Source organism: Corvus brachyrhynchos, unplaced genomic scaffold, assembly GCF_000691975.1.
Source record: "Corvus brachyrhynchos isolate BGI_N302 unplaced genomic scaffold, ASM69197v1 scaffold83, whole genome shotgun sequence".
Classification (NCBI taxonomy): Eukaryota; Metazoa; Chordata; class Aves; order Passeriformes; family Corvidae; genus Corvus; species Corvus brachyrhynchos.
The window spans coordinates 8372008-8398731 of NW_008238464.1; the positions used below are offsets into that span (position 1 = coordinate 8372008).

Sequence of the window (26724 nt, forward strand, 5' to 3'; positions counted from 1 at the left end):
ATACCATTAGGTAGATGATTTCTGTCCAGAAGAGGTTACAAAACTATTTTCCAAGCCTGTGCATAGTGTTTTGCTATTACCAGCTGACTGTGTCCGCTGTTCAAAATCAATAAATATTAATAATGAAGGAACACATGTATTCACATCCACTGAATGTCATTAATAAACTACCCAGGGAGAAGCTTTCTGCTTCCAAGACTTCTGTGTCTTGGAAAATATTCTCATTTGACCTCCTCAGCCAAAAACTTGGTGGTTCCCTTGATTTGGGTCTAAACTTCAGTTTTTGGAGGTTTGTTTTCTTTTGTATCAGTTGAAGGGTTTGTAGGGCAACTGATGACATCTGAATTTATAAAATTTCAGGGCCCCCCCGGTACTCCAGGACTTATGGGCAGCCCTGGGGCAAAAGGAGAACCTGGAGATTTTACTTACGATTCTATCCTGAAAGGGGAAAAGGGAGATCCTGGTTTCCCAGGACAACCAGGTATTCCTGGAAGAGAAGGAAGACCAGGAAAAGATGGATTTCCAGGTCCCCAGGGTCCAAAAGGAGCAGCGGTATGATTGTTTCTTTATGTTTATGTATTGTCCTACTGTGTGTTTATTTATGTTTACTTGCTGTGCTATACATTCTGTCTTTCAGATCAGAATTCACATGCTTTTGTGCCCTATACATGCTTTATGTATATTTGCCTCATTCATTTTTCCACATCTATTACTTACCTTGAGGGGTACATTCTTCCTCAGAAGAAGATTCCATTTTCACTGGAAATAATGAGGAAGACAGTTTTTCAACAACAGACTATTTCAGAGCTAGATTTTGACCATTTCTCTTTGCATGTCATGCAAATAAGTGATCTGATCCAAATGCATTCAGCATGGCTTGTTACTGTCAGGACCATAGAGAAAAGGTTTGGACATGGACAGTAGTTTTATTCCTTTCTGCCTTTCTCACAGCTTGATAGTGAGAACTGGTGTGAACGATTTAGCTGATATTTGAATTCAGTTATCCATGTAGAAATTGTTAATACAAGATTCAAGTCCGTTGTAGCATATTTCTCTTCTTGTAGAAATGAATGCTTCAAAATCTTGCACTGATAGAGTTCAGCTGATGTATGATGATACGGAGCTGAAAGTGGAGCTCACATCTGCTCCCAGATCCACTACTGGAAACATGGACTACGTGTTCCAGTTAGCTGCATTGCTAGATGTGATTTCCATGTGCTATTCCACATGGAACCTAGTTCTGTTTCCATTGAGCCCAGTAGAAAAAATCCACTTTTTTCAACATTACAGGCACCTGTGCTAAATCCCAGTTACAAAGTATTCAGAGGACGATGTGTTCTGTCTTGCCAGCTAGGCAAGAAGTACACTTACACTTTCCAAAAATTAGGGTACAGCTGGCTTGAAAGGAGAACGTGGTCCCCCTGGCCAGCCTGGATTCCCTGGAGTGCGTGGTGAAAGAGGTTTTCCTGGCCCACCTGGGATAGGTACTGCAGGATTACCTGGTGAAAAAGGAGACAGAGGCTTTGCTGGAACCCCAGGTTTACCAGGACTTCCAGGTAATGCTATAATGTGCTTAAAAACATACCAAAAAAAGATTTTAAAATTTGTGCCCTTTAAGTGGTACAGCCTAGAGGATCATCAGAATTTAAGCCTGAAATAAAAAGACTTTCTAATTTAAATCAGTGTTTGCTTTCAACAGTATAATTGCAAATTTTTGAGGGCAGTTCTCTTGAAGAATTTGCTAGGCAAAATGGGATATTTAGGGTCATCCTAGTTTTCTATGAATCTTCTACCAAAAAAACTTCATAACAAGTCTCTTGTAATGGTATGGATGAACTAATAATGCTGTCAAGGTAGAACTCCCTTGTTTTATTTCATCTGTTCCTGTACTCTAATAAAACTTTACATTTACAGGAGCAAAGGGTGAAGCAGGACGAACTATATCTCTCCCTGGACCTCCTGGGGCAGATGGCCTTCCTGGGCCACCTGGTTTCCCTGGACCCCAAGGTACAGCAGTTTGTTAATCTTTGGCTGATTATTAAAATGGTTCTGTTCCCCAGAAGTTAGCCTTTGTGTTAACATTTGTCTTGTTTTCATTTGCAAAGGTGACAAAGGGAATCCTGGGCTTCCAGGTAGACCTGGCCTACCAGGAGAAAAAGGTGCTGTCGGGCAGCCAGGTATAGGGTTCCCTGGACCTCCCGGTCCCAAAGGTAAGATAAAGCTATCCATCTAACAGAGCTGGTGTAACTGTAGTGTGGATGGAGGCCTGCACTGTCATCCAGCCATAGCTGCATGGGATTTGGGAGGTGCAGCTGAGGAAGCTCCCTTGCAAAAGTCAACCAGCACCACAGTGAGCATTCTTTCGATGCACACTTGCTTTGTGTAGTGCAGTGGTGCAGCTACAGACAATGTCACAGCTACTGCCAGAATAGAAAGTGATACAGTACAGCATCTTACATTGCAGCAACTGAAGTAGCTGAGATGAGATGACCCTTCTGGGAGATCAAAAACACTGTGTGTAATTGGTCAAAATAATATGCTGATGTAACTACAACTGTTTTGGGCCAGAGCTTACAGCTTTGCTGGGTCCCAGACAGCTGAGAGTGGTTTGGTTAGAACTCCAGCTTACTCAACATAAGAGTAGTCTTACCTCCGTGACCATTGTAAGGGTATGCAAGTAGCTTAGAGGGAGACTAAATGTTCATATTATAGTTCTAGATTTTTTGAGGATGTGCTGCTGCTCATTCAGAACTAGATGACTGAACTTTCAGCAGCCACCTCAATCACCAAAATTCTTGTGTGTCTTCATTATTATTTCTTATGATTCCACACACCAATGAACTGGGAGGGTCAGAAATTTAATAAGGAGAAAGGGCATATTTTTCTCTGTAACCATGTCTGGTTCCTCTGAGACTGCATTGGGACCTGAACAGAAAAGGCCCATTGTATCTGGAAAAGAATTGCTGTTTGCACTTCGATGCCAGAAGAAAGGAATGACACATTAAATATATTTCTTTAAAGGACCCTTCCATGAACTCAGCTCTGCCCAATGACATTCTGGGTCTTAGCCTTAAAGCTGGATTTCTGCCTGCTTCGTCTGAATTTGTTGTGCGTGTGCTGGTGTGGAGTGAGTGCAATCTTTGTTGAAGTTGTTCTGGGTTTGCAGAATGTTGTAGGTATTCCTTCCTGCATTCCCAAGGTGCAGTTCATGGGCTAGGTGTGGGATAGAAACCTTCTGTATGCAACCCACAGTGGGACATGTAGAACGTGTCACAAGGTCTGTATTGCACAGAAGGTGTTGATTCACAGACTGTGCATCCCTCAGTCTGATGTCCCACACATTAAGTTGCATTTTTCTGAAGAAGACTTTGGGAACCCAGTTTTGAAGGCTGTTTCTCACAAGGGAGATGGGAGATGAACCCACACGGCTATTTATTTAAGAGGAGACACTCAGCATTTATTTCTTCTGAGTGGTTGTTTCTCATCAGAAGCCAACTGCCACACAAACATCAGCATTTGAATCTTTATTGGGACATTTGAGTACTGGCATCCCTAGGAGTTTGACTACACAGATCTTTTTTAACACATCCCTGTGAATAGTTCAGTTAGAGGCCTGAAGAAACAGCAGAGGTCACTTTCAGAGAGAGACAGTAATGATGTGAGAAATGTTTTGTTTTGTTTTATAGGTTTCCAAGGTCAGCCTGGCTCACCTGGTCTGCCAGGAACTCCAGGAACCCCTGGTCTGGATGGTTTGCCAGGAGTTCCAGGTTTACAAGGCCAAAAGGTAGATGTCAGCTGCTGGTAGTGTTAATCTGTGACTCCCCATGTTAACAGGAACGTGTGCAAAGAAAAATGCACGAAAAGTTGGCCAAATTCTCTTCCATTTTATGTTTCCCACTCTGCACACAAGGGGACAGAATAGATGGATAAATACTTGACATTAACACTAAAGGGCTTACAAGTCTCTCCTGAAGTCATGTATAGAGGTCTATACATTAGCCCTATACTGCATGATTTAAATAAATTTAGCAAATTATATACTGGTTTTGATGTGTTGATTCCTAATCTATTGTGTTTCTTTGGCTAGGGTGAACCTGGTGTAGGTCTCCCTGGCCCTAAGGGATTGCCAGGACCCCCTGGCCCAGCTGGCATCCCTGGAGAAAAGGGAAATCCAGGACTGCCTGGCTTACGTGGCGAGCAAGGCTTTCCGGGCATACCTGGACAGCAAGGATTCAGAGGTAACATCACTGGAAAAATACACTTTTGTGTTTGTATTTCTTTTTAAAGTCACTCTCCAGTAGATGCAGCAAAAAGTCTATTCATCACTGAAATATCCTACTGATATCTCAGGGAATTGCCCCTTTTCCTTCTCATTTTTTCCTACCACCCACCAGTAGCAAATGTTAGCAGCAAAGAGCAGCCCTTCCTCCAAGCCCAGGCTTGGAGGTGTTGGAGGCTGAATGAGGTCCTGTTGGCCATGTGCTTCCAGAACACCTTGTCTTGCATCTTCAGCAAGCAAGCATCAGAGAATGCTTGGTCTATATTTCTCTTGTCTCCCTGCAGGTGATCCTGGTCTCCCAGGTCTCCAAGGCTTGCAGGGCCCTCCAGGCGCACCGGGGCTGGGCCCTCCAGGATTGCCAGGACCTGCTGGGCAGCCAGGACCCCAGGGACCACCAGGTGAGAGGAGAATACTCCCATGATGGTGCTTAGGAGCAGAATTTTGACATAAGTGGATAACAGTGGTAAAAGTGTTGCTTGAGACCTTTCTGCATTATGAGGTTGGTGGGGGTGAATGGGGGGACATGCTAGTGGGCCTCCTCCATCTGGTCCAGAATGCAGGGTGGGTCTCTTAAGAGGATGCTGGTGTTTGGATTGGTCTCCTTGGGTCATTGGTGGGTAATAGATACAGGTTCAAAGCCTCTCCTAGGAAATAAGGACTGGTTCTGCTGTCTGCCTTTGAGTCTTCATCCTCCATGCCATGTAATTTGTGAATCACAGGTGGACATGATTAGGTATGCTTATTGATGATGTTCCTTGTTCTTTGTTAAGGACTAATCCTGTATCTTCTGTTTTTCCTAGGGTTTCCTGGAGTAAAAGGAGAAAGGGGCTTCCCTGGTGTCCCAGGTCTAGATATGCCAGGACCGAAAGGGGAAAAAGGCAGCCAGGGCCAGCCAGGAGTCCCGGGCTCTGTGGGGTTACCTGGCCTGCCAGGTCCACAGGGGGCTGTTGGACTGAAAGGATCAGCAGGTAAACACCCTGCCCCTTAGAAACCAGCATCTTTGACAACTGTTGTATTAAGTTGTGGTAGCATACTCTTACATTCATTTAGGAATTGATCCATCAGAGAGCCCAAGCTTGGGAAAACACATGGACTGAAATCAGTAAAGCAGCTCTGTGCACATGTAACTGAACTGCTGCTGAAGTCCTGGCATGGATCAAATCCAGCAGTTTGAAGGAACTGCCTTTCTCCTGTAATAATGAAAGGAGATTATTCTGCACAGTTTTAGTTACAGAGTATGGTTTTAATAATGCCTTTGTTAATGACAGCATTGTTTGCTGTAATAGGAAGTTTTAAGAATTTGTCAAAAACCCGTTACAAACTGTTTTTCTCTAGTTTTCATAATGCTGTTTTTACTGTTGTTTTTTCTATTGGGCTGTTTTTGTTTAATCATCTTCTTTGTCCCATTTTTCCTTAAGTAATGTAATTCCTAATATGATAGGCAGTAAATAATTCTGTTTCTTGTACTTCTTTACACTTCCTGCTTAATTTTTTTCATTCACTCTTCTCCTTTGGCTTCAGGACCCAAAGGAGAAATGGGAGTTATGGGAGCTCCTGGATTGCCAGGAATTCCTGGACCAGCTGGAGATCGAGGGTTACCTGGTGAAAAAGGTAAGAGAGTGATTTTCTCAAAATAAAAATTGTAAAACCCACCTTTTTCCCAACAGAAGTCGGGAAATAACCAAATATAAGGATTATACTTGACCTAAGGAATAGTTTATGTCAGGTAACTTCTCTCTGAGTTAGAAACACTGTACCAGGCCATATCCTAGGAACTGTCGTATTTGGGCTTCAAGGCATGATTTTTGATCCATTCTTCAACAACATAAGAGTTTGCTAGGTGTGGGGCTGCTATAGGTATTACTCCAAGAATAATACAATATTTGAAATTATTAAAAGCCAGCGGGAAGGTCTTAATTAAGAGCCTCAGATAATGCTCTGTATTACTGCCAAACTCCTGTCCTTATTGTTTCAAGAGTCTAAAATTAATGGCTGTGAAGTGGAAAAATATGTCAACTTTTTGACAGAGCTATTGTGAAGTATAAAAAAAACCACTTCATAGGAGCTGTTCCAGAACATGGTATTTGGTGCTAAAAATCTGAATAAATAGCCAGTTTAATTTGTTGTTGTCTACTAAATATTTTTGCAAAGTTTTATATGCCCCTGTAACATTCAGTGCTGTTTCTTTATAGGTAGCCAAGGTTTCAAAGGTGTAATTGGACCACAGGGTGATCCTGGTGTTAAGGGAGATAAAGGTGAAGCTGGTCTCCCAGGAAAACCTGGAACAATAGACAACATGGACATGGTTAGCCTCAAAGGCCAGAAGGGAGATCAAGGAGAAAAAGGTAACTTTAGTTTCTAACTGTGAGTAAGTGTAATTAACACTCATATACTACCAAACAGCAGTACTTTGAATTCAGTTTTGTGTTAATTTTAGGCAACAGTTTTTAAAATAAGATTAAAGAATTTCACACAGCAAATGTAGATATTTTCCTAGTGTTTTTCAACTCTATAGAAACAAAGATTAATCACAGAGCAATAGGGTTTTGGTTGAATAGAAGAGGTTCAATTTGTCCTTTTTTAATTGATTTTACCTCTTTAATCAGAAGACTCTCTGAAAAGAAGTTTTAGAAGTAAGAATAGAGCTTTCCAGAAGGGAAAAGCTGTCTTTCATGTAAAACATGTAGTTGTGGCCATGAAGATCAACTGATAGTGTAAGAAAAAAAGTGAGCAGCCTTTTTTGACATGTGTTTCTTTGTGACCTGAAGAAAATTCAGAAAAGAAATGCATTTATGCCACTGATACCAAGAGATCAACTTATATAAATTTATAAACATCTGGTAGTATGCAGGAGAAAGGCAATCAGTTTTCTGTTTAGAAACTTCATGGCTATAGATTTGTTAGCTTTTTTAGATCATGCATTCTTCTTGGATTTTTATTCTTATTGCTAGTTGATAAATTAGTTGTTAGAAATAATTTTCTCTCCTTCATTTCTTTTAAAAGAAAAAATTGTGTATATTCTGCATATTTTTAATATGTTCTTTAATATGTTCTTCTTATCATAATTTACTTTTTATTAAAAAAACCGTAAGTGTTTTTAATAAATAGTAACCTTTTTTAGTTCAAATAGTGTAGAAGTGTGGAACTTAGAAGGGAGCTACTGAGATCATGTAGTCTTTCATTTCTTTCTCAACCAAATCCGTCAGGCTTTAATAATATATCATGTTTTCTGAAACAATTACTGTTCTTTTTACACTTTCTGATTTCTTCCCAATTTGGCTCATCCTTGTTAGAGTGCACATTGCTGAAACAAGCAAAGTACTTCAGCTCAGGTCAGGCTAGAATAAAATTTCCCTTTCTTGAAACAACAGCTGACTGAGTTTGTGATTAGCTGTAATTCTTAGTCCCTTAGCTCTGGACTACTGCCTGTGTAATAATTTTTCATTTTGTATGCATCTTTTTGACTTCTCCTTATCACACATATGGTGTACCACACTTTTGATTTTCACTGTGATGAGTTTCAAGCTTTACTTGAACTCTTCAAAATCCTTCTGTAGTCTAATCCTGTCCTCTTTTTGAGCCTTTCCTTTTGGGTGACATCTGTACATTTCATCAGTGTATTCCAGGGCAGACTCCTCTCCAGTTTGACAGTGAATCACTAATAACTATACTATGTTGTATTTGAACTGTGGAAACAGGAGAGTATCCCAGTCTTAGCTACCTCTTTTCTCCATGTCCTGGCTAATTGTTAGAAGGAGATCTGGGCTCACGTGTTCTGGTTGGGTCTCAGAGAAACCTGGGCATGTGGGTAAGTAGTGCCTTGCAGCTTGGGCAGCCAGGGACTGCAGGGGAGGGCATGAGCAAGTATGGAGTACATCTACCCTTCAGCTGAGATGCAGCTTCTGAAAGTACTTTTAATGAAGCTCCCAGCCTATAAAGATTTCATCTAGATTGTTTCTTCTTGTTTGTTTCTGATCTTGTGGTTTGTAAAGTCTTAAAACCACATAGGTTGTGGTTTTCACTATTTCCTTATCTACTACTGGCATGTAGGATGATTAATTTTATTTTATTTCTAGAAATCTAAATTAGGCACACTGGTTACATGCAAATAAAGAAACCTTTGCTGAGAAATTCAAATGGTTAATTTCTTTGGTTTCTAATTTACTAATCTCTCCAGCGCTAATAATGCATGCTTGCAAACTTCTATGCTCTACTTTTTCCTGACCACATACAGTCTAAAGATTGGCCTGGCTCACACAGTCTGGAAGAGTAGGTTCCAAACAGATTCCAGCCTGCAACTTTCTGCTCTTATCTCATCCTCTTCAACCCTATTACCAGCAGAGAAAAATAACTTAGTTAGTTATACTCCATAACTTTGCTGATCTTTTGGCTGCCTTCATTCCTCTAGACATGAATATCGCAGTAATGTTTTTAAAAGCTTCTGAAATACAAACTGTGCAGAGAAGACACAGAATTTTTGTCATATTCTCAGTGATGCCTAACGCAAAAGTTTGGGTTTGGACATCTTGAGATGTTTTTAATAAAAGCTGCTTACTTAAAAACCTTCAGTGAGTTGTCTTCAGTAACCTGTTGTCCTGAAGCTCTGTGCAACACTGACAGAATTGTTTATGACCAAAAAGCATGGACATAAAGTTGGAGAAGAGGCACAGTACAGAGTAAGAGATCAAGCCTTGTGAAGGTGCTTAAAGATTGAATGGAACAGAGAAAGCATCCAATTTCTGGCTGCTTACTAGTTGCCCACATGTGCCTTTTTAGTTAGCTGAACAGTCGAATAAGTAGTTTCTGTTAACACCTGATTTTGTCTGCCATTTCTCAAATAACTCATTAATGTAACTCAAACACACATCAATTCCAATTTCTTTTATAGATATAAATTACAGATACACTTGCTTTGTAATTTGCACAGACACCCATAAAATTGTGATAGTTTTTAGCCTTTCCTTGGTTTAATGATTGGAGAGTTGTTTTACTCATCCATTTCCTTGTTCAGCAGAGAGAAGCAGCAGTGATCAAAAATTAACTAGAAGGATTATTATATGTAATTACAGTAAACTGTGATAAAACTGATCTCACTATGTTTGTCTTTTTGGTGTCCAGGGGACCATGGAGCAACAGGAGAAAAAGGGCTACGTGGGGATTATGGAGAACCAGGAATTCCAGGGAGGGATGGTGAACCTGGTACTCCAGGACAACCAGGTATGTCTGAAGCTAACAGCAGACTGACTGTTTGTCAGGTATTTTAAACTGTATTAATGCATGGGACTCCTAATTTCTCTGTTGTCCATAGGACCAAAAGGTGATCAGGGCCCCCCAGGATACCCAGGGGATCCAGGAGTTCCAGGACAAAAAGGATCAGTTGGTGAAATGGGTTTGCCAGGTACTGATTGCTAGGAATTTCTTCTTATTTTTTCCTCAAGTTAATATAGATCATTTTGAAGGACCGGTATGGATTATTTGTGGGTGTAGATCTGCTAAACAGATCTACAATTGCACAATTGCTAAACGATTGCACTATTTGCAGCAACTGAATGTAAGGCTTTTGGGACATTGCTTTTCAATCCTATTGTGATATACAAATAATAGGATGGTTTCCTAAGTTTCTAGGTTCAAAGTGCAAATAGCTGGATGGTTAGGTTTTCTGTATTTGTTTCAGGCAGGCAGTTTTTTGAGTGGCACCTGTTTGTATGTCTCTGATAGTCTGTGAACTGCATTAAGCTTCTTGTGTATTTTCCCTCTTTTAAAAGGTTTGGTGAGTTGCTGTGTACTCCATCTCAATTATGAACTGTAGGGGTCTGGGAATAGTAGTGTTGTGGAAAGGACTGGTAAAGAATAAAATGGAGAAGAACCTGTAACTCAACATGGAAACTGTCTCCATTGGGATGTCCTTGTGTCTAGCATATTTAGGAAATCAAACATGAAAGTCTGAAATGGTAAATGAGGACAGAAAAAATATGCTGCAGAAGAGTCACTTTGTCACTGTAGTACTATTAGAAATTATTCAAATGAAATCTTATTCAGTTCATATCTTTAACAAGATCTCTGTTTACTCTGAATCCAAGATTATGACCATCTCTTATGAGTAGAGTTTATCATGCCACAAAAAGTCCCATTTAGAGAGTGAATCTCAAAAGATAGTTTACTTACTTTTATAGCTCTGAATAGCTAAGGCAATGGTGAAAAATCATTGTCAACACTGCTAGGGTACCACTGGTTCTGATGCACCCATTTTTCCCTTTCCCTTACTAGGAACACCTGGAGAAAAGGGTCTTCCTGGAGTACCAGGTTCACCAGGCACACCAGGGTTCCCTGGGCAAAAAGGTGAAAAAGGAGACAAAGGAGCACCAGGTTTTCCTGGAATCGGCTTTCCAGGGTCTCCTGGTGAGAAGGTATTTATACCCCTAAGGATTTGGTTATCTCTGCCAAATGCTTGAAAAGATGCTGTTGGCCTCTAAGCTGTTTTGTTGTATTTTCTATTATGCTAATATAACTGCCTTATGAGAAACTTGAAAGGTGTTCATATGCACAGGTTTAGATGCATTCTGTTTGATGGAACCAGTATCTCCAGTGTTCTTATTACATCTGTTCAGAAGAGACTAATTCACAGTGCTAGAAATGTAGAGAAGGGGAAGAACTTTTAAAAATACTGAGTCAATAATGTGAAAAGGGCATTTTGCAAACAGTGCAAATAATCACACTGAAATAATGTTACTGTGCTTTTATGAAGATACTAGACAGTGCTCAGATACTACTGAAAAGTGAACTGTATTAATACTGTCTGTAAAGTTTAATTTAATCTCTTAATAGCATCTAATGGGATTCTCATTTGTTTCATATTCCTTTTCCTAGCTGTACAATGACAGTTATGAATTTATAAGTAAAAGTGGTAAAAATAATACTTGCTAATCTGGTAGCAAACTTACTGAGGACTCAAAAAAAGACTTTTTCTAAGGTAATGAAGTGTAATAAGTAAGTTAAGAGGCTACTTTTGAAAAGACTTTGTATAACCATCCTAAAAATGCGTAGAAAACTGCTCATTTTCATATGTAGGTATTAAGCAATTGCTAGCTTAGTTAAAAACTCTGCTAGTGGATTTTAACACCAAATTTAATCCTAAATTACTTTGTTTAGGAGTGGAAAAACAATGGAATTCTTTAAAAGTTAGATATAAATACGAGGGGTAACATATACCACTGCATACAGAAAAAACTGTTTCTGAATTAATGTGTGGATTTTATGTGTGCTGCTTCTTCTAGGGAGAACCAGGAAGAACGGGTAGTCCAGGTTTATCTGGAGATAAGGGTGAAAAGGGTAGTGCAGGAATTCCTGGAATGCCGGGTGCCCCAGGTCCCAAAGGATCCCCTGGCATGGCAGGATTTCCAGGCAAGTGTTTAAGCTTTTATAAAACAGAAACTGCAGTGAAAAATCGAAGGTAAAATGATATCAAATATCCCACATGGAAACACGTCTTCTTCCTTTCTTTAGGAAGCCCCGGCCGCCATGGAGAGAAGGGTGAAAAAGGACTCCCAGGCTTAAGTGGGATTCCAGGTTTAAAAGGAGAACCAGGTAAAAAAAAATACAAACCACCAAATGACACTTAAAATAATGTTGATCTTCAGGCAGTGGCTAAAACAAAATCTGTTGCATTCTACTTTAATTTTGGCTTAGATATTTCATAGTGCATTTGTTCATTTCATAAGAAAAAGACATTGCTGTTTCCCAGGTAAACTGGGAACTCCCCCACTGAGTCAGTGTAGTGGGGGCTAATACTTCTTTTGCACTGTTTGAGGAATAGGTTTTACCACCTTCCACAAGACTGGTTGCTTTTACAGCCATTACTTCTGTTGTTTCTGAGTTAATTTAAAAAGTGTTCAGCTGTTTTTTATCCCCAAACCTGAATCACCACATGAGCATCATTACACAGATATTAAAGAAGAAATAGAGTATGGAGGAGAGTAAGTCCATTGCTGTTATGAATATAACAACATTTTTGATTTTGGAGTCCTCTGTTCTCAGTTTTTTGGCTGCAGGACACATCATCTTACAGGACAATGGACTGTGCTGTTCACAAGTCTTTGCTGGAGTTCCTGCATTCTAAACTCACTGAGATTCATGATAATTAGCTGTGTCAAAATCTTTAATACTTGGGCTCTGTCTCAGACTGGTTTAATTCAGAAGTAAACTCAGCGAAAAGTCACACTGAAATCATCATGCAATATCTGCTTGGTCTCTGTGGGAGCAAAAGAAAAAGTAAAGCTTTTCTTGAGAGAAAAAAAAGTCATAGTTAAAATGAAAATGTCAATGATTTTTCAGGTGAACCTGGTCTTCCGGGTCCTGCTGGTGCCATTGGTCAGAAGGGTGAACCAGGTTATGATGGGATTCCAGGTGCAGCTGGTGCAAAGGGTGAACAAGGTACTGTGACTGTCATCTTCAGCTCCTGTGGTATGAAAATGCACAGACACAGGCCACACAAGAGTAGCTGGTAGAGGTGTGTACTGGCTTTGAGTCCTCTGGATGAAACCTTAGAAAATAAAGTCAGTATTGGTGTCTTACTATCATCCAGCATTGTAAAGCTGATCATTTAGATGAGCAACTGTGTTTAATCAATGTAATCTCAAAAGAATTTCTTTCACAAAAGCTGGTAATACTTTAAAGAATTGTGTTTTGGAATTAACTTCAGCCTGCAACTTAGCTGTGAAATAGTGGAGCAGCCTTGCCTTCTCTTAGGGTAGGGTTTTCAGTCATACAGGACCCATTGTGCTAAGTACAATACCAGTACATAACAAAAACAGCCTCTGCCCCGAAGAACTTTTGCATAAGCCATTTATTTGGAGTTTGTATTTGCGTAATAGAGTTTTATTCATTACAGGTTAAATGTAAGTACTTTCCCAGCTTCTAATTTTTTGCTGTCTCTGTACTGCAGGTCTTCCAGGTAGAGGACTTCCAGGGTTTCCTGGTGCAAAGGGAGATAAAGGTGAAACACTTAAACAATTTTAAACCTCCTTCCCAACACACAATAACTGTAATTCTGTAATGCAGACATACTTTCTACTTAATTCTTTTACATCCTGTGCCTTCTCAGAGCAGGCAGAAGCTCTGAGAGGTTCAAATACTAATTTCTGTTACAGTGGCAACATCTTGGAGTTAGATATACCCTAAAATAGGTAATTATTCATAGTGTGGAATTTACTGACTGCAAGCTGTGCTGTGATGAGGTAATATAAATAATTGTATTTGTGTGCTGTGCTTTTGACTCCCAAGTATCTCTGTTTTCCTACTAATTTTGCAAGAATCAAAATTTAGTGAGGTTCTGTGCACCAGGCAGCTATAGGTAGTAGTTTTGTGGCCAGGATACTGCAGTAATTATTTTTGCCTGAATCTGTTTTGCAGCCCTGATGTATTAATTGCTAAAATAGTTATTTTCTATAGCTCAGTAGAGCATGTCTAAGCTATGCACAGGAGCGTGGTGCAGAGATGCAAAAGATAGCAGAGTCCTTGTGAGATCTCACTGAAAATTTTTATTACCTGGGCTCAGGACTTCATAGCTTGGGTACAGCCACATGACTATGAAAATTCAAGTCCCCTTATGTTCTTTGAAAAGTGTGTCCCTACACTGTGCTGTGAGAATGGTTTGATTGGCTCGAGTCAGTGCTTGTTCAAGGTGTCTGTAATGCACCATGCTCCACTTTATGAAATAAGTATAATAAGTCCTAGACACCAGGCTGCAATAGATACAGTAGTGAAGACATGACCAACTGCTGTTGATAAAGGAACTTGTGTATAATTGAGGAATTTTCTATTTTAACCATCTGGAAAACACAATTCAACTAGTCCATCCACAAAATTAATGTGACATGGCAGGTTTTGAAGAACTTGCGTAGCTTTAAATATCAATGCCCTACCTCACTCATTCATTCTATCAATACAGGACACTTGTCTGGACAATCCGAAGTGATAAACCAGGATTTCAGTATATCTTTTATTTAGCATCTTAGACTAATTAACAGTCATTAACTGCTGCGAATGCCCTAATGTTAGAGAACTTAATAAATTAAACAAATTTTCTAATCATAGGTCAGTAGGCATGTAGAGTGCTAGATTATGAGAACACTTCTCTCACCTTTCCCATCTCTCATTTTGTCAATCTAGCTCATTTAAAAATATCTGGGTCTAGACTAAATCTGTGGTCTACTTGCATAATTTCTGTTCTAAATGCATTGTAGTTCCAAAGAAACAAGTTCAGGACTTAAAAACCTTGTTCTGCTCAGGCAGAGAGCCAGGGATAGTGTTCTCTATAAATGTTTCTCTTAGTATTGTACTTATACCAGTTACTCTATATTCTTTTGCTCAATCCAAAATTAGATTGAATTGCAATTGTTAACTATTTGTACAAGCCTGAAAGTAAGTACAGTGGGTCTAAATCTAGATATTAATAAAAAAATATTCAATTTTTCTCCAGGAGCAAGTTCTTTTGTGCTTAGTCAAGCACAACATCCATTACTTGACTATGACAATAATAATGGCTGTGGAATAAGGGTTTGGGGGCTTTATAGTCTTAGTGTAAGGGGTGATAGAGGGATGCTGGATGTTAATCTATTTTAAGACTGACTAAAAATAGCCCAGTGATAAGATAAGAAAAGGTATGTCAGTCAAACTACTTTCCTCGTATTTTATATCATCATGTGAAGAATAATACAGTTTTCCTGAAGTTTTGCATTTAGAAATGTGTAAAGTTAAGGTCAGTGTTTTCAAAAAGAATAAAGCTTACTATGAGTGGATAACAAGGCAGAAGGTTTCAGTGATTGTGACCCTCTCTCTAATCATGTTCTGTGGTCGTTTCAAATCTTAGGTGCAAAAGGCGAAGTGGGTTTTCCAGGATCCCCAGGAAGTCCAGGGATCCCAGGCCTGAAAGGGGAACCAGGATATGCAGGTCCACCAGGCCCTAAGGGGAACCAAGGTCTTCCTGGACTACCAGGAAGTGCAATTGAAGGCCCTAAAGGAGACAGAGGACCCCAAGGCCAACCTGGTCTTCCAGGTAATTCTTTGTCTTTAGTGTTAGTGTATTGCTGTTCATCGAGGCTCACCTGATTGATTAATAATACAATCAATATTGCGTATCTTTGCTTATCCTCCTCTCACAGGTCAGAGAAAAGCCTTGTTCATAGGCAGTTTTGGCATTATGTTCTAGAACAGGCTGATTTTATGTCCTCAGGCAGTTGGCTTTGTCCAGAAATCTTTCTAATGTTGAGAAGGTTGCCTTCCATTTCCATGTTTCCCTATGGACTTTATTTACTGTTTTGAGGCATCCGGGGCTGTATGTTCCTATGTCCTGGAGTGTTAATGTATTTAAAAATGGCCCAGCATGGCCTTTCCATGGCAGTGGCCCTGTGCTAGAGGCTAAGGAGGAGAGTGGAGCGGAGCTACAAAATATCTTTAGCATGTTTCTGCCTGGGGATGTACTATCTGCTTGTTCTGCACATTTGGAAAACTCCCTCTATTTTCAATCAGCCACAGGCTGAAAGATGATTGGATGAGGAGTCTCCCTTCAACAGATTGTTCTACTTATTTTCTTGAAATATTACAAAAATTATTTTTGTTCTGTCTATCTGTAGACCCTGCTTGTCCTCCATCAGGTACTGCTGTAAACCAATTTTGCTACTAAATACTCTTTTCTTCTGGTATTTAGGTTTACCAGGTCCAATAGGGCCACCAGGACCTCCAGGTCTGAAAGGGGCCAAAGGAGAGCAAGGGAGCAGTGGCTGGCCAGGGTCTCCTGGGGGTCCGGGAATGAAAGGTGATCCGGGTTTCCAAGGAGTGCCAGTAAGTTACTTTCAGTACACTCCAGATTTGCTGAAAGCTAGTTCTTGTAATTAATTGATATATTAATCATAGAATTTCTTGTTCAAAATAATGATATTTCATGCTCAAAATGCCTTTGGACTCACTGCTGATGATGTAAAGTCAGTTTGAAAGCATTTCAGTGCTCTCCTTGGAAAGGCTGCCCCAGTGAGCTAATGAACTCATTAGAAATTTACAGATAGTGAGTGGTAACATACAACACCCAAAATATAATTTACAGTGTTTTAACGGTACAGGATGGCTGAAGCACAGCCATAAATCCCGCAAATGCATTAGTAGTTAATTTTAAAGGTTGCATACTTCACGATAAATTGCCTTCTGAAAATACCTGAACTGTTTGCTTTTGTTATGAAAGCTCTCAAATAAAGTGCAGTTTCAGTACTGTCAGTCATGAAATATAGCTGCTGATTTAGAAATACAAACAGGCAATACTATTAATACATTTTTGTCATATATTATTCATTTTCCCTGGCCCAAAATAGTCTCTTTTCGGTATACTAGCGAGAATGAAGTTGAATAGGATAGTCACCCACAACAGTTGGTCTTCTATATTCTTTCTCTCGAAGTGTATGCCTTTTTCCACCCTGAAAAATATGCTCTATTTTTTAGCTTTTCATTTCTTATTTCCTTCTACACTGGGAATGGAGGTTGTCTAGCCCAGAGTAGAAGGAGGGTCAGAGGGGATCTTATCACTCTCTACAACTCCCTGATGGGTGTCAGTCTCTTCTCCCAAGTAACAGGTAACAGGACAAGAAGAAATGGTCTCATGTTATGTCAGGGAAGCTTTAGATTGGATATTAGAAAAAAATTCTTCACTGAAAGGGTGGTCAGGCATTGGAACAAGCTTCCCAGGGAACTGATAGAGTCATCATCCCTGGAAGTGTTCAAAAAATGTGTGGATATAATACTTGAGGTGTTTGGTTTAGCGGTGAACATGGTGCTGCTGGTTTAATGGCTGGACTTGATCTTAGAGGTATTTCCCAATCTTAATGATTCTATTAAAAAAACCCAACCAATAATTACAATAAAAATATTTATGGAAAAAAGAATAATTCCTAGTCTACAAAAGGAAGAAAGACTCAGGAATAAGGTTCTGATATGAAATGCAGGGCTTTAAAGGTACACTTTATTCTTGATAATGCAAAGATCTAGTGCATCTTTTTCTGCATCCAGGAATGTCTCTTCACAGAGACATTAAGGATTTGCTTCTGTGTTCATACCTTTTTGTATTTGATACCATACCGTACCATACCGTACCAGCTTTGAAGGTAGTAAATTCCAACATAACACTCCAGTATATTTTCCCTAGTTTAAGAATTTGCAGTACTTCTGCAGAGAGCTAAATTTCTATACCCCAGGAGATTGTAAAGCTTTTCACTGGTTGTTATACAAGTCCGAGACTGTTTGCTGAGAAAGAATGGGAAATGCCAAAGGATTTTGATTCCATGCCTTCAATCAGAGAAAATGTTTCACTCTCCTTGAGCACAATTCATAGTGGCAGGTTGTTAACTCAGTGTGAAATGCTGCAGTGAGAGTGATGTTAAATATTAAGCTTCTTCTGGTGATACGTACTAAGATGACTTTCTAATGTCTTCATCCTCCCCAGTGTGACAGGCTCCTGCCCCGATTATGGCTCAATTGCTCATACAGGTCTCCAGGTACATGGATACCTATATCAGAAGGGAGATTTTGTTGCAACATGAGTGACACAGGCCAGAATAGTGAATACAGAGACCAGACTGCGAAATACAAATCCCATGTTTTTTTCCTGTTCATTTTAGTGTTGAAATGTGAGAAGAAACATTTTCCTGAAATAGTTTTGTTCTGTTTGGAACAGATCCAAAAAAGGTGTTGTTTACCAAGCTATATCTGATGAGAAAAAAATGTTTAAGAAATGCATACTGTTGTGGAAAAAGTATTTTGATGGAAAGCTTCCAATAAACTCCTCTTATAAATCCATTTTATAATTATAACCTAAAAAAATATATTTAAAATGTCCATCTTTGAATGTGATTGACTCGTAACTGCCTTCTGAATGAAAGTTGGCCCTCCTGTTGTGGACTTCAGAAGTTCACATATTATGATACAAAGAGGCAGCCATTTCTTTAAACAATCCTTCATACTGTGATTATGTGACTGAAGGAAACCAGAGAATCTTACTTCATTCATGCCTCCCTTAGCACTCTTGAGAGTAGCATTTCTTTTGTTTGACTTTGGAGTCTTTGGAAATTTCACTGTGGACATCCATTTTTGAACTAGTCATCTCTTCTCCCTTTAAAATCAGTGGAAAGAATTAGACATTTGTAGTGAGCTGTTCTTCTCACCTTAATATAAACATCTAATTTGCACTGAATGAAAAATCACTCCTTGTGTGCTTATTCTATTGCTTTTCAAATATGATGGCTCCTACTGGTATTATTTTTCACTGGATATTCCATTCACATCTCCAGCTGGTTGGTAGGTTACTTAGCAAAGGGATTTTGTTTCTTTCCTCCAGCTGTGTTCCACATTTTATTACATAGTGAACTGTCACTGTCATACCAATTCAACCAGGGAGAAACTCTAAACTATACTTACAGGCTTTCTGCAGACGATCTGCAGCAGACAAAAGAAGAAAAGGAAATTGGTGGCCATTTGAATGACTATTTACAGAGTCTTTTGAAATAGGGGCTTGGTTTTCCTTGAAGTGAGGCTACAGTGAACTTGTTACCATTAATTTGAGGGGAACAGTTTAGAATGGTGAAGGCAGAAGGAGGAGTTCCCATTGTGTTTGAAGTGTTTTAAGTCCTTGAGTGTTTTAGCCCTGTTGAAAAGTAAAAATCTTCAGAGGATTATAAATTGTTGAGCATATTTAATTTCATCCCATGTGTGATGTAGAAGTTTTCAAGTCTGCTGTGGTCTAGAATTACCCCAGTGAATTATCTAACTAGCAACCTCCTGCTGGGACTGCACGGAAATTAGTATGTGCTGAGACTTGTGCTTGCTGATGTTTTTCATAATAATATGGTCAATGGTTGAGAACCTTTTTACTGGCTGCACTGCTACTACGACCTTATTTTGATCTGGTATCTTTGTGAGGCAAAAAATAGTTAAGAAAGAACGAAATGTCACTCTTGTTCCTGTAGGAGAAGCTTCTCATCTAATCAAGGGAGAGAATGACCATTTCTTAAACTTAATGGCTATCTCATATTATATTTTTTTTCATAGGTTTTCAATAATACACAGCCTATTTGAGAGTTATATCATAATATACATATATTTATATGTATAAATATACATATATTTATATGTATATATAGTTATATCATAATACATAGGATAACTATACTTCACATTTTCTTTTATGCAGGGTACTCCTGGTTTGCCAGGAGATATTGGTCCAAAGGGTGATCTTGGACCTCCAGGAGTTCCAGGTATTCCAGGTGAGGAGAAAACTTACCATACTCCTGAAAAGTATGCAAAAATGTCTCTTTCATATCCTTTCTCTCTCAAAAGAGATGCTCAAAGAATGTTGACTCTATGTTACAAATAACTGAACAGGACACTGAAAGCTTCATCAAAAAGCATACAAGAGCATTGAGATTTTTCTCAAGGTTTTTTGCCTTTTGCCTGTTCTTGCTTTGCAAATATTAAATGTGCACTTCCTTTAATAGATGGATGTAAAATTGATTGTTAGTTAGTACCAGTCAAGAATCTTGAAGATTTTCTTGAGAATTGAAGAGGCAAATGTTATAGCTATATGTGAGGAAATGGGCTCTGTGTGTCTCCCCTGTTGATTATATTCCTGCTACCATCACTATCATGTACATGAAAACACCATGTGTATAAAAAATACAGTTATTAATAGAAAAAACATAATGCTTTTAATCTAGAGAATTATATTATTAAAGTAAGAGAACTTTGAAGAGAAGTAAGAGAAAAAATAAGAGAAATTTATTTTCAGTCATCATTTCTTTGGTGACTTAGTGCTGCTGTTTGTATCATGTTCCTGCAAACAGTTAAAAAGTACTTGTGCAAATTAAGTCACGTAAGTCAGGATCATGGGGTCGTACATGATTATTCCACACATATCCTTCCAAATCAAGAAATTACAGAGTTTTCATCAAATATTTCCTTTGACTTCAGGTCCAAAAGGAACTCCTGGCTTCCCAGGCCTTAAGGGTGAGCGAGGTGACCAAGGTCTTCCTGGATCTAAAGGTATAATGTGAAGCTTTGCCTTTTTTTTTCCCCAGACGTTTTTGGTAAAATGGTTATTTGTGATTAATTTGTAGTTATTTGTGACTAATCAATGGATAACTACATCACCCTTTTGTTCTGTGTAAAAATGCAGAATATGAAACCAGGTATCATGTAGCAGCATCTGAATGGTCAGTTAGCATCACAGAATGGTTTGGGTTTGAAGGGACCTTAAAAATAATCTAGTTTTAACCTGCCTACCATGGGCAGGGACATCTTTCTCTAGACCAGCGCCCCATCCAAGCTGGCTTTGAATGCTTCCAGGGACAGAGCTTCTGTAGCTTCTCTGGGCAACCTCTGTTCCAGTGCCTCAATGCTCTCACAGTAAAAAACTATCCTCAAGTCGCCTTTTTATATATTGAAAGGCTGCAGTGAGGTCTTCCCTGGGCCTTCTCTTCTCCAGGCTGAACAAGCCCAACTCTCTCAGCCTGTCTTCATAGAAGACCTGTTCCACCCCTCTGATCATTTTCATGGCCCTCCTCTGGACCTGCTCTAACCAGTATATGTCCTTCTTGTACAGGGGACCCAGAGCTGCATGTAATAGTCCAGGTGGGGTTTCATGAGAACAGAGCAGAGGGGGAGAATTACTGGCCACGCTTCTTTTCCTGTAGCCCAGTATTGGCTTTCTGGGCTGCGAGCAGACATTGCCCATTTTTCATCTACTTGTGTTTCCCAAGTCCTTCTCTGCAGGGCTGCTTTCAATCCATTCATCCCCCAGTCTGTACTGCTGTTGTGGATTGCTCTGAAACATGTGTAAGACCTTGCACTTGGCCTTGCTGAACTTCATGAGGTTCCCATTGGCCCACTTGTCACACATGTCAAGGTCCCTCTGGATGGCATCCCTTCCTTTCAGCATATTGGCTACACCACTCAGCTTGGGGCCATTTGCAAACTTGCTGAGGAAACTCCATGCAGCCTAAGGTCTGGACAGCTATTTCAGTCCATGAGAGGTCTGTCTGGCTGGAGATATCAACACAGACAGGCTTCTGTTTGGGAAGCTTTGCAGTTTAATTCACGTGTAAAGTCTAGGACACATTGATACCTTGTGACTATCTGTGAGAGGCTCTAGTCTCTGCCTGCATAAATGGCAATACAAGGTAACCTTTTTTTGCCTTTTTTTGTTGTGCAGTACTAAATATGTGCTGATTTTCTCTGTTGATTTCCACAGGTTTACAAGGCCCACCAGGCCCACCAGGTCCTTTTCAGCTTGTTAAAGGAGATCCTGGCTTACCTGGCCCTGTAGGACCAGTTGGTCTCAAGGGATTCCCAGGACTTCCAGGTCCCAAAGGACAGCAAGGTGAGAGTTTCTAATTTGTCAGTAAAAAACCATTTTAAGTAATGTAAAAATAGACCAAAGGTAGGCTAGATACTGCAAGATTTTTGGTATGATATTATCCAGTTTTTGTAAGCCACTTAAATTGTGTCAGTGATGAGGAAGGGAGTCCTTTTTGAAGCTCATCCAAAACAGATGCCTTCCAGGTGATTTTTTGTAGGCTCTCACTCTGCAGTCATCACATCAGTATCTGAAATCAGCAGTAAGCAGAATGACTTGCAACACTCTGCTCATCCTTTCCCCAAAATGTATTTGTTAGGGTATCTTCTGTCATTAGTCTTGAATCCAAACTTAATTCTTGTGTGTCTCTGGGAGAAGACAAGCATGAGGAAAAACACTTGGTCCTGGAGTGAAAAGTGCTTCCTGAGGAAGCTTGTTCCATGGTCCTAGATTTCTTCTTTTAGTCCAGATATTGAAATTTTTATAAAGAGTAGATGAACTGCAAAAATGAAGCACATTGGAAAATATAAGGGAATGGAGCAAAGGGTAGGACAAATGAAATGCTGGCACAAGGACACATGTCCTTCAGAATGATGGGACATGGAGAGTGGGAGCTCAGGAGTGTTAAGATTCTAAGGAAAATCTTTTTTCCTGAATGATTTTTGTTAAGTTGATGGGGAATTACAGTATAATATAATGAATATCCTCTTGCTAGTTGATACAGTAGATATGAAGGTTTTCTCTTGAAGGTGGGAATACAACTCTGCAACTGCTGTCTTTTAAGAAAGAGCTATGAAATAGTCTCAGTGATTGAACACAGCATGGGTTTGCTTGTACAGGACCTATCGCTCTTCGCTAATAGTCAATTCAGCACATAAACACAATATTGCTTTTTGAGTGATCAGGAAAAGGAAAGCTGTGAGCATCTAAAGCTTCTGATGAGTCACAGAGATGTTGCAATGATGCTGATGGTATTAACTTCCTTTTCCTGAAGTCAGATTTGCTGAGTTTATGTAGGATTCATAGCATCCCTAAAAATCGATAAAGGAAGACATAAAATATGTCGGAAAACTTGTTTGGGAAGAAGCTAAGAGGATACCCATTTTCCCACTGTTCATGACCCTACTTTTTTATGGTCTGTTTTTGATTGAGTTATATGATAAACAGAGAGAGAAGGGATTGCTGCCTTTCCTTTTCATAGTCCAGGCAAATACTAGTTATTTTAGGTGCATGCTCTCTCCTTACTTCTCTGTTCTTCTCTACTATATAGTCACTTTGCCTGCATATAACCCTCATATGCGCTCTAGATACGGAACTGTATGCACTGAATCTGCATGAGTTTGGTTTATGCTGAGGCATACCTGTTCTGTACTGTATTAAAAGCCAAAAAGCCAGAACTAACATGAAATAATATCCAGTAATAATTATTGCTTGTTTTTCAACAGGAGTGACAGGACCTTCAGGTGTACCTGGACCACCTGGTAGTCCAGGGTTTGATGGTCAACCTGGGCAGAAAGGGGAAATTGGTCCTTATGGTCCCCCAGGTAAGTCCATGTGTTCTTCAAAGACTTAATTCCTTCATGGAAAAATAACATGGTATTAGGTGTGAATGTATTTAATTTCACTTCTTTAGTTGTGTAGGGAGAGTACTGCTGTCTGCAGAAATAAAAGGAGCCTCTCTGTATTGCAGGGCCCAGAGGATTCCCTGGTCCACCTGGTCCTGATGGCTTGCCTGGGGCTATGGGCCCACCAGGGGCACCATCTGTTGCTCATGGCTTCCTTGTTACCAGACACAGTCAAACCATTGAAGAACCGTCGTGTCCATTTGGAACAAGGCTGATTTACCACGGCTACTCCTTGCTCTATGTACAAGGCAATGAAAGAGCACATGGCCAAGATCTGGGTAAGTAGAGACCAAATTAGAATTCAGTTAGAATTCATTCAAACCAAATGTATTGAGCAAATCTGTGTAATTGCTCTGGCCCAGACCTAGACATCCCAGAATGAGGGAAGATGTTGCAGTGAATACAACACCTAGTTACTGAGATGGCTCGTGGGGTTTGGACAGTCTGATGGAACTGGGTTTGCTCAGCCTTAGCAGATGTTTATGGGGAGGCCTTTATTGCAGTCTGCAGCTGTCTACAGGGAGGGTAGAGAGAATGGAGTCCCTTCTCGGAGAGTCTCAGTGACAGAAGAAGCAGTGGACACAAGTATGAGATACATTTCAGTGAAACATAAGTGAAAGCTTTTTTATCATGTGGATGGTCAACCATTGGAACAGAACCCCAGAGAAGTGGTTGAATTTCTTGTCTTTGGAGATCCTCAAAAGTCAACTAAATCTGGACTCACGCAACCAGGTCTAACTGGCAGTAGGATAGTTGACCTCTAGAGGTCTATTCCAACCTAATGTATTCCGTAATTCTACAGGCTAGAGTGGGCTACTCCTTGCCTTGTCCTGTTCCTTCCTGGTGAAGCTAAGGGAAATCACTTCCTCTGAGAGTACTGGGCCCTCCAGAGCAAGTGTTCTTTGCCTTTTTGGCTGCTCCTGGAAATAACTGTTAGGCAGTTGGCAGTGGTTTAACAAAACTGTGTTAAGAAATAACCTTTCACTTAACATTTCAGGCACAGCAGGAAGCTGTCTTCGTAAATTTAGTACCATGCCTTTCTTATTCTGCAATATCAACAATGTCTGTAATTTTGCATCAAGGAATGACTACTCCTACTGGCTGTCTACTCCTGAACCCATGCCAATGAATATGGCTCCTATCACTGGTGATAATATCAGACCATTCATCAGCAGGTATGGTTTCAGTTCTGCTGTATTTATAAAGTAAAAAAGCCTGTGGTAAGAGTGTAGGGTTCTTTAATTTTCTGGACAAGGCTTTTAATCTGTATATTTTTATTTCCTGCCTTTAAATTTAAAGTTTGAATTCTTTTGATGAAATGTTTCGAAGTGTTCATGTTTTCAGTTTAGACTTTGATCAAAAATAAATCCATTTTGGGGGAAACGCAAACAACTAGAGTAGTCTATTTTGAGTATAATTGAAATGAAAAGATTTACTTTGAAATGTTGTCTTACAAAAGCTATGATGTACTTTGAAGGAGAAAAAGTTTAGCATTTTTTCACAATTCTTGTCCAAAACACTTCTGTTTTTTGACTAGCCATAGCTAGAAGCTTTTTAGGGCTCAGTTTCCTTTTGTTTGAAAATGGTAACATTTTTATCATAGACTAGACTGCCAGGCTTCTTCCATTGTTTTAGACATTCTGCTTGAATACAACCATTATTGTCTAAATTAAAAGAAACAATTGCAAAATCAATCATCTACTTTTTAATAATTCCAGATTCCCAGCTAGCATAAAGAATGGTGCTTCTATCGGAGACATAACTGTTCTGCATCAATACATGTTGAACTTTTGGTTCATTTTAAATTTTAGGGCCACTAGAAAAACTCTTCTGGTATAATATGTACAGTGCTGAAGGCAGAGTTGTGAGGAAAAGTGTGGAAAACTGCCCCACCGTTAGGTATGAATCTAACAAGGGAATCTTCGACTTACAGCTTAAGTAATAATCATTAGATACAGACATTACTGTCCTTTGTGTCATTGCTTCTAATCTGTATCAGCTCTTGCTGATGCCTCTTCCAGCCATATTTAGTGAATGGGAGTGGAGATTGCTGGTAATGATTTCTCAGGTACATCCAAGAGAAAGGACAATCCAAATCATCAGTAGGTTGTAGTCTGGGCATCTGGGGTCTTCGAAAAGATGTATGGCTCTACTGCAAAACATTTGCTATTTGTTTTGCATAGTGGAATCCATCTTGTGCCTGCAGTTGTACTCTGTATTCTTACTTTTGGTTTAGTGCCAAAGAAGTTGATATGTCTTAAAAATGAATGGGCAGACTGAGGACAAGATTCTCAAGAGAGACTATGTTGGTCTTACATTTTTGGTTGTTCATTGCATGTGAATGGAAGGGGCTTGACTTTCAGAAAAATTCAAATTACCAACTTCTGAAATGCATATTCCTTTTATGCCATCCCATACCATGCACCCAAAATAGCCTTTAACAATCATGTTTGAAACTCTTGCCAAAGGAGGTACTAACCAACACTTTGCCTTATCTCATGCCTATGGAGTAGCTTTTGCACCATAAAAACGCGTAAGTGTGTATATGTATGTACATATGTGGTGTGTGTGCATGTATGCTTATGTGTTTTTCTCCTTTTAGTTATAGCAACCAGTGAGATAGTTGTAAATTCTAATTTTAGAAAACTAGGAAAGAGTCTGAAAGACTCTTCTTTCAGTTTATTTTATTAGTTTATGCTTTTTAACCAACAGTTTTCCCTGTCCAAAAGTTGAAAATGTGTAGAAGTGTCATTTGCTGCCTTGAGTCATAGGACTTCTTTTCAAGTAAGGCCTTCTACTGAAATACCAGAAATCTCTTGAAGCAAAGCAGAGCTCCAAGAATAGATGCAGCTTTACATTCCTTCTTTTAACTTACTCTTTCATTGATGTGTTTCTTAAAATAACTCTCTTGGTTCTGCACTAAAGATGAAGGCAGTAGGTATGAAAGCAGTCTTCACAAGGCAGAAATAGAATGCTTTCATTCTGAATTCCTTTGCTTCTCTGCATTTTCCAGAATCCAACTTAATCCATTTGCACTTGATTCTTTTCCCTGCTCTGATAACAGGAATCAGACTGTTTAGTTTTGAATCATTTTCATCATTGCTAACTGCAGCAGCCAGTTGAGGAGTTGTACAAGAAAAAATGGATTATATCTACCAAATTCCTTATTACCAGCCCCCATATTAAAATTCCAGCCCAGCTCATGGATTTTTTACAATTCTCCTGTGAAGGCATGATTGGTCATTGGATTATTCAGTAACCTAGCTGTTCTGAGATGCAATGAATTTATCTAAAGTAAAAGAACTGGTGCTGCATGCCTTTCTGAAGAATTGCTTTGAAGTTTATTGTTCAAGTTACTTTGCTAGAAATCTCTTACTGCAGATACAGAGCACAAATGTAAATAGCAAAAACTTTAAAGGAAAATGCATGGGAAA

General features: G+C 39.4%; 1 protein-coding gene across 1 annotated transcript in view; it reads left to right on the top strand.

Moving 5' to 3' along the window:
* The window catches only part of COL4A1 (collagen type IV alpha 1 chain), a 71343-nt gene that overhangs the window by 38327 nt on the left and 6292 nt on the right, over positions 1-26724 (top strand). The window contains exons 24-48 of the mRNA XM_017737064.1: positions 361-552; positions 1388-1556; positions 1915-2007; positions 2106-2210; positions 3687-3784; positions 4088-4238; positions 4564-4677; positions 5080-5247; positions 5801-5890; positions 6472-6624; positions 9398-9496; positions 9588-9677; positions 10547-10686; positions 11554-11680; positions 11783-11863; positions 12611-12709; positions 13221-13271; positions 15147-15332; positions 15984-16117; positions 19506-19578; positions 20282-20353; positions 21561-21689; positions 23111-23209; positions 23356-23568; positions 24288-24465. Of these exons, the coding sequence (XP_017592553.1) occupies positions 361-552; positions 1388-1556; positions 1915-2007; positions 2106-2210; positions 3687-3784; positions 4088-4238; positions 4564-4677; positions 5080-5247; positions 5801-5890; positions 6472-6624; positions 9398-9496; positions 9588-9677; positions 10547-10686; positions 11554-11680; positions 11783-11863; positions 12611-12709; positions 13221-13271; positions 15147-15332; positions 15984-16117; positions 19506-19578; positions 20282-20353; positions 21561-21689; positions 23111-23209; positions 23356-23568; positions 24288-24465 (3104 nt within the window). The remainder of the gene's footprint in view (positions 1-360; positions 553-1387; positions 1557-1914; positions 2008-2105; positions 2211-3686; positions 3785-4087; positions 4239-4563; positions 4678-5079; positions 5248-5800; positions 5891-6471; positions 6625-9397; positions 9497-9587; positions 9678-10546; positions 10687-11553; positions 11681-11782; positions 11864-12610; positions 12710-13220; positions 13272-15146; positions 15333-15983; positions 16118-19505; positions 19579-20281; positions 20354-21560; positions 21690-23110; positions 23210-23355; positions 23569-24287; positions 24466-26724) is intronic.